The sequence below is a fragment of the Salminus brasiliensis genome, chromosome 13, assembly GCF_030463535.1.
Source record: "Salminus brasiliensis chromosome 13, fSalBra1.hap2, whole genome shotgun sequence".
Taxonomy (NCBI): Eukaryota; Metazoa; Chordata; class Actinopteri; order Characiformes; family Bryconidae; genus Salminus; species Salminus brasiliensis.
Window position 1 is genome coordinate 35,046,200 of NC_132890.1, and position 12,713 is coordinate 35,058,912.

Genomic DNA, 12,713 nt, shown 5'->3' on the forward strand with positions numbered 1-12,713 from the left:
ACATTAAAACACATGTAGGCATTGCTGTTGAATTGTTATTCTGACTTTGCGAACCCATAAACTGTACTCATGGCATGACCTACACTCCCACACTACTACAGCTCTTTTTTTCTCACCCAAAAGGCCTGCATATGTACGAACTGACCTTGGCAAGAGGGATCCTTTTACACACGCTCAGGTAACCCCTATTAATATACAGACGATCATGCATGCCGTTTGTTTGCTGCTGTATAAAGGCAGGTTGAACTGAAGCGCTGGTAGGTGGCCACAGCGAAATGCATGGCAAAATGAGCAGACTTCAAGGTATTTCTTCTCTCTTTTCTGCGAGGCAGGGAGCAAACTAACTAGCAAAGAGACTTTGAATTACTTGAATTATTTTTAGCCTTTCCTTTTAGCGGCGGAAAGCTGTTTTACCAATGTAATCAAAAGCTTTTGTGAGTTCTGGGTCTTGGTTCTTTTCCCTTTCTTAATATTATAAGTTACTTCGTAAAATAAATGTGGATGCCAGCAGCCTTGTTGAAAAGACATAGTTCATGAATGTATGCTAATGCAGAGTCTGGGCGTCAACGGTCAGCGGTTCGTAGTGGCACTTGTAGCATGTCCATGTGAAACTTTGCTCGAGTAACAGGGAAAAACATTGGTTGTCTTGATCTACAGTGGCTTCTGTCAAGGGGTGGATCTACATATTAGGCGGCAGGTGAACAGTCAGTTCTCGAAGGTGATGAAGGTGTTAAAAGCAGGAAAAATGGTAAAGAAGAACCTGAGCCACTCTGACAAGAACCAAACTGTGATGTTCTAGACAATGACTGGGTCAGAACATCTCCAGAACATCAGGCAGGTCTTTTTTTTTTTTTTTTTTCTGGTATGCAGTAGTCAGTACCTACCAAAAGTGTTCTAAGACAGGACCACCAGTGAACCTGCGACAGGGTCATGGGCCCCTAAGGCTCATTGATGCTCATGGAGGTCTCACCTGGACTTAGGTCCCACAGGATGCCTTCAAAGGTCCTGTAGAGGTCATGTTATGGCTGATTGGTTTATATATGTGTGTTAGTGTGTGTCAGTGGTTCAGGCCTAGCTCTTTAATGTGATGACTTTCTTTCTAGAAGTGTGGGTCTGTGTGAGGATTGTTCAGGCACAGCTGGCTTTGGTGTTCTTTGCATCTACACTTATCTAGCAATTTATTAGGAAGGCCTGTCCACCTAATAAGTGATGTAATAGTTATCAAATCAGCCAATGGTGTGGCAGTAGAGCAGTATATAAAATAGACCAGAGACAGAGACAGACCAGCAGCTTTAGGTAATGCTTATGTCAGTCTTCTGAATCGGGAACTTTCAGATTCAGTCATTTTTAGTGTGCCATGATTGTTGGTGGCAGATGGGCTGGTTTGAGTATTCGTATAACTGCTGAGATTTTCAGCACAGCAGTCTCTAGAGTTTACTCATCCAGTGAGGGGTCAGTTCTGCGGATGAAGATGCCTTGCTGATGAGAGATGTCAATGGAGATGGAGAAGGACTCTACACAACCTGTCCAACCTTGAGGAGTATGGGCTACAACGCCAGAAGTGAAGAACAGAAGGCTGAGGCTGGTCAACACTGGGCAGTTGAATACTGTAGCCTGGTCTGAATGTGATGAATCTGGATTTCCGCTGAGGAACACAGATGGTAGTGTCAGAATTCGACACAAACAGCTTGAATCCGTGGACCCAGTTGGCTATGTGGCAATGGTCCAGACTGGAGAAAGTGGTCTAATGGCTTTCCTGGCTCATTTTGGGCTAATATCCATTATGGCTTGAACCCCACAGACTGTGTGAGGATTGTTGCTGGCCTTCTGCTGGGATCTCTGATGGCTACTCTAGCAGGACGATGCAGTGTGTCTCAAAGCAAAAGCCTTCTCAAACTGGTTTCATGAACCTGACAATGGGTTCAGTGTTCTTCAGTCGAGGTTCTTCTCAGTCAATGGACCTGAGTCCAGTAGTAGACACTTTTGGGATGTGGTAGAACAGGAGATAGGTGAACATTGACCAGAATCTTAAAGCAATCCACGTGTCAATTCTCTTCTATGAGCAAAACGAGGCCCTATCCATTATTAATTTCGTCTCCTAGTAAATTGCTTGGTGAGTGTACAAGAAGTGTACTGCAAGAAGTGTAATCACAATGAGTAAAATCATAAGGGCTGGGTGTCGATTTTACAAAAACTTGATTCTCTAAGGCAGTTGAGGTCAAAATTGAGCGCAGTGTGTACACAGTGTGAAATATCTGACTGTCACTGTCTTGACGCGCAGCTCGGTTCATTTATCTAGTGTTGGCTCTTCGAATGGCCTTGCTAAGGTCAAATGTAATTACATCTTGACATCCTGTCTCCTTGAAGGTCAGCTGAGGTAGGAGTACATGAATAATATACCAAGATGATCCCTTTTTATTTACACCTTTGTTCATAACAGTGCATGATATTGTTATTTTTTAGTAATTTTTGATTATTATTATAAAAAGTAGTGCTCATTTGTTTTGTTTATATTAAGAAATAGTCTTTCCTTCTTTATAAAAAGTACAGCACATATTTATTTTATTTTAATATTTTTTTTATTATTATTTTAAAAAGATTTTCCAAAATACTGCATATAATTTTAAGGTTTTCCAAAACATTTTCTCATTTTTAATTCTTAAAATCTTTTTTTTTTTGCACATTTTTGTTTCTTTCAAGAAATAGTCAAATATGTTTTGCTGATTTTCTGAAAGACTGTATACAGTTGTGTTTTCTTTTGCTTCTTTCATGAAATATTTGAGATATTTATGGCTTTTGGACCCAAAATTTAAATTTCTTAAAAAAAATAAAAAAACTAATGTGCAGATCATATTTTGATTCTTCCAACAAAGAGTAGGAAGATTTTTGGCTGCGTTTTAGAAATACTGCAGAATTTTGTTTATTCTTTTCTTTCAAGAAATAGTGCAAATATTTAAATATTGATTAGATTAAAGATTTATTTATTATTATTTTTAGATGTGTGTTCACATCTAATGTTCAGAATAATACATTTTAAGCTTTTCAGTCTGAAATTCTTCATACCAGTATGTTTATGTGAATGTGTGTGTGTGTGTGTGTGTGTGTGTGTGTGTGTGTGCGCGCATGTGTGTGTGCATCAGTGCTTCAGGCATGGTCGTGGAGTGTGCTGCTCTCTCTCCTCTCTAGGTCAGTGGCGCTGCCTCTGGACTGCAGCAATGACTCTGGCTCCCTGTCCCGCTGTGCATCTATCTCTCAGGAGAAGCTGCTGGACCGGGTCATTCAGCATGCTGAGCTCATTTCCCGAATCTCAGAGGAGTCCTGCACGCTGTTCGTAAGTTTGACCATCAATAACACACTGCTGAACAAAACTTTGGAACATTAGGCATGGGATGTGTTCTTCTTTGGATTGCCAGGGATCTTGGGCCCCATGAAAAGATAACACACTGGGCCCCACAACCCTGACAAATATGGAACTACTGGACCAGCACAGTTGCTTGTAAAATACCACCATTAGGTTGGTAACATATTACCATATAATCCCAAAACTGGTAACTTAAATGCTCTCACTTAATTCGGATAGTGGACTTTAGCCTCTTGTACACTGTCAGAAGTATACGATGCTAATAACCTTTTCTTAAAGGTTCCTCAAAGCACCTTCAGAGGTTCCTCCAGTTTCAAACTGAAGAACCTCCAAAAGTCCCTCAAGGATCTTATACTTCTAACAGTGTAGACAATCTACAGAATTCAGAAACTGCCCACTAAGTGTGTTCTGAGCCAATAGGGTTTCATTTTTACATGGAAGTTGTCCAGGGTAACTGACCTATGGGTATGGCCGAGAGAGATCTCCCCATGCAGATGTTCCCACAGGCTTAGTGAACGGAATCACTGGTGTTAAATTAGGAGTTTATGAATAATAAAACATATATATAAGGGAGTTGACATCAAGAGTGCTTTCAGGAGTTATTTAAAAGTATAAAGTCAGAATGACTTTTTGAATATAATATGCAGCAGGAAATTGGGCAAATTGATTCAGACGACTGTGCAGAAGTTTGGACATTGGAGTCATTACAGATGCAGATACAGTAATGACCGGTTTTGAAATAGGATGAATTCAGGATAATAACTGGTAACATTTTGCAGTAGGACACCATTCCCCGGGCTACACGACACCTGCATGAATCATGACAACTGACATAAACTGATCTAAGCCTGCATAAACAGTTAGAAAGGTTCATAACAAACTTTCTGAGGTGAAATAATACCACGAATGAGAAAAGCATCATTTTGCGAGTTCGGACCATGCTATTAACAGATGATATTATGGGAGAACTTTGGATTGGAGTTCTGGGGATACAAGGCCAGACCCACCTTTAATGACTGGCGCTCAGACTGACAGATATGGCTGAGCTAGAGGGACGTGACAGGGTGGTGGGTGGTGAGGCTTTGTTGTGAACACAAGTTAAAGATGGAATTTATAGGATGTTACATTGGAATTCAGGCTTTCAGGCATGTTCATCCCCCCAAATTCTGGTATTTCCCAACCCTCATCCCTACCCTTGATATTAACCCAAATCCCAGTCCTCACCTTCATCATGGCCTTAGCCCTTGCCTTAACCCCCTCCTCCAAAAGAAACCTAGTCCTAACCCTCATCCAGGACTTGAACTTTGCCCTAATCTCCCCCCAAAATCTAATCCTAAAAAAAACATTATCCTGTCCTTAACCCTAACCTTAATCTCAACCCAAAATATAACCCTAACCATTATCCTGCCCCCAATCCTAACCTTAACCTCAACCCAAAACCTAATCCAGCCTTACCCTAAACCTAACTCTGGCCTTAATCCTTACCTCAACCTCAACCCAAAACCTAATCCAGCTTTACCCTAAACCTAACCCTGGCCTTAATCCATACCTCAACCTAAACCCAAAACCTAACCCTGGGCGAAATCCTAACCATAACTTCATCCCAAAACCAAATCCTATCCCTTATCCTGGCCCTAATCTTAACCTTAATCTCACCCCAAATCCTAATCCTCACCTTCATCCTGGCCTTAACTCTAGCATTAATCTCAACCCAAAGTTGTACCCTAATCCTAACCCTAACCTCAACCGAAAACCTAACCCAGCCTTACTCAGAACCTAACCCTAACCCTGGCCATAATAATTACCCTCATTCTGGCCCTAATACTTACTTTAATCTCAACCCAAATCCTAATCCTCACCTACACTCTATCCCTTGCCTTAATCTCCTTCCAAAATCTAATCCTAACCCTTATCCTGGCCTTAACCCTAACCTTAACCTCAACACAAAACTTAATCCCAGCCCTAAACCTGGCCCCTTCATCTCAGCCTAATCCAGTTAGTCTTGTTGTTGAGATGGTCTGTATTAGACCTGCTAGAAGATCAGTGATCTCTGAGGTGAACATCTACAGATCTGAACGGTGCACTGTTCACTTCAACAATAATTAATATTTGCGTTTAAAGCGTTATATTGTTCCCAACCCGTAAATCATTAGGAAAGCGGTGTGAGTTTCTTTCTGCACTTTTCAAAAAAAAAATAAATAAATAAATACATAAAAAATCACATTAACTAGATCTTTTTTCTTCTTCTGTCAGAGTCTGAATTAATGAGAGGTTAATGTTAATCAGATGGATATAGACTGCCAGATGTTTCACAGCAATTGAAAGCAGTTTCTCAGACAAAGCCATGGCAGAATATGAATTATTTAGCTGAATCCCTGGCAACTGATACCCTAGAAATCATAATCTCCTGACAAATGGCAATACTTCCATTTTCATATGTCTAATTAGATGCAGTGAGAGCGTTTCTTTTTCCACCCTTCTTTTTTCACACAAGGAAATAACAAAGACAGGGTGAGAACATACGGAGAAATAGCTGGCATGGATTATCATACGTTATCATATTATTAGTGGCAATAATTTCAGACATATGCCTAAATATATGGTCTGATGAGCAGTGCTATGCCATCTCCAGCTACTGTGAGACTTTATATGTGAATTTTTCACATACACTCTTAAACAGGGGTACACAATACGTAGATCGCGACCTACCGTCCAATCACAAAGGTAGTGAGGGTCTTAAAAAAGCCTATCATTCAGCCTCGCTATAAAAATGATAAATTTGCTATAAAAGGGCATACAGGGCAGCCAGTCAGACATCTGACTTTCTGACACATGGGTCGCCACGTATGTGCATACAACGTCCCAGGTGCCGTGAATCATGACGAGTAGGAAGTCCTTATTTGGAACTGTGGGTGGAGTCCTGAGATTGCCTGGACTGTGTGTCTCGCAGGAGGAGATGTTTGTTCCTTATTCAGCGAGAGCCTTCAGAAACCAAGGCGGAAACACCTGCGTCACGAAGGCCTTCCCCATCCCAAGCTCCAAGAGTGAACTCCAGCAAATATCGGTGAGCAGATGGACACGAGACGCTTCACAGTTTTTAATGTTCATTCATTTGTAAAATGAAGCGTGAGCTGTGGCTCCATTCCAGTTCCAAGTAATGAGCCTTTAGCTGCTGCCCTAGCTTCTCTCCGCTCAGCCAATCCATGAAGCGAAGCCTCTTTTAATGCTTAATGATCTTGTCTTTGTTTTCTATTTTCCTTTCATTATATTGGAGATCATGACTAGTTAAAAATGAAAGATCTAAAATGAAAATGAAACTACATACTAACTACACACTGGTCAGTAACACCAAATATATAAAATAAATTAAATAAAATACCCGACAAAGACTGTATATTTATTAGTTTTTACGGTATATATTTTTTATGTTTTCAAAATAAATTAAAACTGAGGAAACACTAAAGTAAACTAAAAATGAATAACAGTTTTGAGTATTTCAGAGTATTCAGAGTATTTCAGTTTTTCAGCATGAATTTTTAATCATTATTTTTACTAATTTATTTATTTATTTATTTATTTATTTTTGAAAAATAATAGCAGTACTACATTTCTTTTTAATTTCTAAAACTGGAAATCTCCCCCCAAAAAATTTGTTGAGAAATGATATACATAAAACATATATATATATATATATATATATATATATATATATATATATATATATATATGATTTACATAAAAACAAGTCAAATAAATTATTATTATTATTATTATTATTATTATTATTATGTTGTTGTTGTGTTTTTAAAACACTACATTTTAGTAAATGAAAATAACAAATATCAGTAGTTACCTGGATTATACAAATAAACAAACAAATGAATAAATAAATAAAATATAAAAAATAATAAATATAAAAATGTCAGATATACTCACCACACTCCCTCATAACACCAAGTGGTAGAAAATAACTTAGTTGAGAAATGTTTTTTTTTTTTCTTTTTTTTTTGTTGTTGCAAGATTACACCCACCTCCTTCAACCTGTGTGATTCACAGAGGGTCTGAAGTAGCCTAAAGTAAAGCTCTATACACTGAAAACATTTCCAACAACAGCTACCAATCTCCGCAGAGAGCTTTAGCACTCAACAGAAGCCAACAGTTTCCCCGTCTCCCAGCTAAAGCTCATTTGAACTTGTTGTATGGTTTACATGATTCGGCCCGAGTGGTCACTCTGTTGTGAACACAAGCAGATCTTGAGGGCATTTAGATGCATTCCTTTTTTCTGTGCGAGTGCTTCTTTCACCTGACATGAAGAAAAAGAAAAGCTTGACATGGCTTAGCAAGGGTATTCTTAACCAATGGGTTTGCTTATTTATTGGGAGCATAGCTCTTCTGTTTACCGTGCTTCCACCTGTTTTCTTGTATGGATTTTTGTGTGGCATCCATGCCGGACCGGTGGGTGACCTTTTAGATTAAATCCAAATTGCTTCTGCCACTCAAACCAGATATTTCCGATTTCAATATTCATCATCTACAGCAATTCTAACCTTTTATTTCATTCTGGCTAATGGCTCTGGCCATCTGAGGTGGACACACTCAGCACATTTCTGCAGTCTGAATTCCAGGCAGAGTTTGAACACCCACTCGAAAATCATTGGAAAGTCATTGAATACCTGTTATACAAGTCGCACAAACCGCTGAGAGATTGAATGTGACCCTTGCGGTGGACTTTCTTTAAGAACCCACTGGCTCGCGGTCAGGTCTATTATGAGATGGACATGGTCTCAGAAGGCCATTCTGTGGAGGCCGTGGGCTTACGGGCTCTATACTGCTCTCTGCAGGACAAGTGGATCCTTCATGCCGTGTTGATGCTGGTGCAATCCTGGATCGAACCACTGGTTTACCTGCAGACCACTCTGGATCGCTATGACGGTGCGCCAGACACTCTCCTCAATCGCACCAAGTGGGTTTCCGATAAATTGGTCAGTCTGGAGCAAGGAGTGGTGTTCCTGATTCGCAAGGTATACTACTGACACCTACTGACACCTGCTGATAGTTTCCATGCTCCATGCCCAAAGGTTGCATGTTGTCTTTTGTCCTGAAGCTAAAAGGCTAATATTGCTATCAAATAATGGAATGGTATCATGCATGTGTCTCACGTTTTCAAGGACATTCTAGGCAGCACAGTTAGCATAGCAACATGTCAATAGCAGGTCAGCTCAGGTTTAGTTTCACTGAATGAATCTAAGCTGGCCTTTGCAATTCATCTGCGAATCATCTGTGTTGATCTCCAGATGCTGGACGAGGGAGTGCTGACCCCGGCCTCTGTGTATGAACCTGGAGTGGTGCAGTATGACGTCCAGCCTGAGGTTTTGGAGTCCGTCCTCAGGGACTACAACTTGCTCACCTGCTTCAAGAAAGACGCCCACAAGATGGAAACCTTCCTGAAGCTCCTGAAGTGCCGTCAAACAGACAAGCTCAGCTGTTCTCTCTACTGAGAAAACAGCAATGTGTCTGGCCTTGAGTAGTCTGGCTGGTCATATTCTGTAGCAGATAAAAAAAAAGTAGAGATATATAGAAATGGAATATTCTCTGTTTTAACCTTTATTTTTCTTAGATGCTGAACTGGCAGTGCTACCCACCACTTGATTAGAAACCCCTACCTTGTAGCTACATTGTGCTGGAGAGCAGTTAGATACTGTAGTGGCAGCTCTTGGCAGGGTACTCACTATATGTCCAAATGTTTGTGGACACCCCTTCTAATGAATGCATTCAGCTACTTAAAGTTGCACCCATTGCTGACACAAGTATGCAAATGCATACACACACACAGTTTGTCTCGTCATCGTAGAGAAGTATTGCCAATAGAATAGGACTCTCTGTAGCAGACAAACATCATGAACCTATTTGGCACCATGCTGCTGCCTAATGCCAGGCGTGGGCTAGTAGAGGGGTATAAAGCCCCCCAGCATTGAGCTGTGGAGCAGTGGAAGAACTGTGTTCTCTGGAATGATGGTGGAGTTGTGGATGATGAGGTGGGGTGGTGCTCACCCAACATCCTGACCTCACTAACACTCACTGTTAGTGAGTGCAATCAAATCCTCACAGCAATGCCCCTTCCAAAATCTAGAAAATCTAGCCTTCTTTCCTGGACAGTAGAGACAGTTACTCCAACAAAAGCAGAAGCAACTCTTTTTAATACCCTTGATTTTAGAAAGAAATGTGCTCGGTGAATGAGCGGGTGTCCTAATACTTTTGTCCATATAGTGTATTCTACCAGTGCAAATTTCTGTGCTGAGAAAAAGGTCCACCGCCCAAACATCATCTGGTCATTGGCAGGTGACCTACATATGGGCTACAGTCTGTACTTGTACACCTATATAATGGAGCTATATGGTAAATGGGCGTGGATTAGTGTAAGGTCTTACAGTCTTAACAACTATAATAAATGCAGGCCATTGATTGAACTATATTCCCTGTATGAATTTAGATTGATTACATACATTTGCAGTGTATAAATTTCGATCCTTAAAGCAAAGCTGGATATTTGTTCTTTTGTCGAGCGAACAAAAAGAGACTGTGGCGAAGAGACTGCGGCCAGGGTTCCGCCGGATAGCAAGGCATGTTTGCGCTTTCACTGAATCTGCATATTTCACCATTGATTTGACTGCCTCTTTGTTCTTAACTGGAGTTTGTATTCCTCCCCGGTTCCTTGACTGTTGTTCATTATTTCTCCGGGCCTCTAGTGCTTTCACACAGATCTACTCTTTTTCTTTTTTTCTCCCTTTTTATAAATATAATTTTTTTCTTCTTAAAGTGAGGCTAGCTTCACCTCGGTATTACTCAGATGAAAAGCTTCAGATAAAAACACATGTTACTGGAAAGACCCAGGGACAGCAAAGGAGCTGACTATGGGTAGTGCTGTGTGTGTGTGTGGGGGTATGCATTTGTGCTGTGGTTGAAATGTATAAAAAACAACAACTACTTTTGCAGAGCAGGATGGAAATTTGCATAAGATATAACCAAGTCTCATAGAAAATATATCTATCTTTGGCCTGCCCCAGAGGTGAGACGCTGACTGCTTGGGTTTGGATGGTACTGTATTGTCTGGCATACTGATCTCAATAAATACTCCATATCAGATCTGCACCAGTGTAGCTGTGTTTCTTTGGTGTGGAACGTTAATAACTTTTATCTGACATAGACTGTATATATGTCCCTATACACACACATACTTATAGTATATACACACATACAGACTCTCTGCAGCAGATAAACATTATGAACCTAGAGGGGTATAAAGCCCCCCAGTGTGGAGCTGTAGAGCAGTGGAAGAACTGTGTTTTCTGGAATGATGGACGGTGCTCCATCAAATACTTTTGGGTAGAGTTGGGGATGAGGTGGGGTGGTGAACTTCAGCAATGTCACTGAATGCAGTGAAAGTCCTCACAGCAGTGCTCCTCTAAAAATCTGGTAGAAAGTCTTCTTTCCAGCACAGTAGAGACAGTTACTCCAATAAAAAAATAAAAAAAAAACAGGAAAAACTCTTTTAAGATTATGATTTAGAAGAAGAACGAATGAGCAGGTGTCCCAATACTTTTTTTTTTTTTGATATTCAGATACTGTGTAATTAAGTGATTTCTGAATGCTCTCAAAGTTCAGATATTAGTACTGTGTTTAAAACTGGATAATAACTTATCTGCATTCTAATTATTATAATAATTTCTCTGCATTATTTGAGCAGTTGTTTTTAAGCAGTTGTCATTTCTGCAAATAAATGAATGATCTAAATAGAAATATTTTTATTTTAAATTTGGGGGAATTGATGTCCATAGTTTATGAAATACAATGCAAAAGTTAATTTCCTTAAAAACATAGTCTATAAATAGTAAAAACCAGAGAAACTGAGAATGTAGGATAGTCTTTTAATATATATATACTCATATAATTATACAAGTGTATCTGAATAGCTTTAACAGGATTCTCTCGCTAAGGCAGTTATACGTGTGCAGGGGAGGGTAACTGTATTCATGAGAACTGCTGTTCTGTTGCAGTTGAAAAATTGGATACAGATGTGTAATGAAACAAGGTGTACTACTGTACAACATGACCAGTAGTAACATTGTTATTATGTGGTTGTTAATGTATAATTACACAAATAGAGACTTTTAGCACACAACTGGGACCAACATTTTCATTTTCAATTACTGCATTAAGCTGTTTATAAATTCAAGTATAGCTTTAAAAACATTATTCAATAATTCAATAATTGTGATGCCACAAATGCCATAGAAGAGCCACTTTTGCTTCCATAAAGAACATTTTTTGTAATAGAGATGTGACCTATATGTGAATTAATGAAGAACCTTTGCAGCAAGAGCAGCAAGTTTATTTATTTATTATTTATTACCTTTATTTTTATTTCATTTTTAAGCGTGTATGCACATGTAGCGTATTTGGAGAACAGGTATACTGTAGATTTCCTAACAAGAGCCTAATTGAACATGTAAGAATTTGCCAATTGAATGGCTTTATAATCTGTCATATATAGAGAAATAAAGTATTATAATAATAATAATAATAATAAAAATAATAATACACATTAAAATTGCCATTGTTAAATCAACATTATTAGCGTTACACTGGCAAATTTACTGTGTAATATTCAACACATTTACACTCTAGAGAATGGGTGATGAATAATCTGTCATTTATAGAGGAATAAAGTAATAATAATAATGAAGTACACAGTAAATTTACCCTGTAATATTCAACCCATTAACACTCAATGCAAAAGCTAGAGAATAGGTGATGAACAGGTCGACTCACCCTCCTTCTTGGCCTTCTTTGTGCAGGTTAATTGACCATTGGAATTATTACTCCAGGGGAAGAAAGCATGGCAAACAAGACAGTTACAGACATTAATTGCACGGTGGCACACTGGGTATTTCGCTGCAAACCCACAAGCACGCAAGAACACTACTCTCTGGCCCTGGAGGTTGTGTATCACTATGGGAACAAAGTGGTGGGCAGTTATTAAAGAAAACATGATACATTGGCAGAAATGCAAAAGTTCCATGCCTTAGAGGCCCGGTTGCTATGAGATCACATTGCGGCCCCCATTTCCCATCAAACAGGGGGGTTTGGGTCACATTTACTGCCCGTATTTGTATGGAAAAATAAGTGTGTTGTGAGATTTAGTGATGCATTGGAAAGTAGAGGTTATGTTACATTATAAAAAATAATTTTAATTGGTGACCCAATGTTAGATACTTATGAAATACTTGCCACATGTTGCCACATGCTGGTTGAATTCACCAATGCTTTTTATTAACTTAGAGCTGTCCAAATA

General features: G+C 39.3%; 1 protein-coding gene across 1 annotated transcript; it reads left to right on the plus strand.

The window, feature by feature from the left end:
* Positions 1 to 287: 287 nt before the first annotated feature.
* smtla (somatolactin alpha) lies at positions 288 to 8,859 on the plus strand. Its single transcript, XM_072694892.1, has 5 exons — positions 288 to 303; positions 3,141 to 3,331; positions 6,312 to 6,425; positions 8,203 to 8,382; positions 8,656 to 8,859. Exons 1-5 carry the CDS (start codon positions 288 to 290, stop codon positions 8,857 to 8,859), a joined length of 705 nt encoding a protein of 234 aa, XP_072550993.1.
* The last annotated feature ends 3,854 nt before the right edge of the window (positions 8,860 to 12,713 follow it).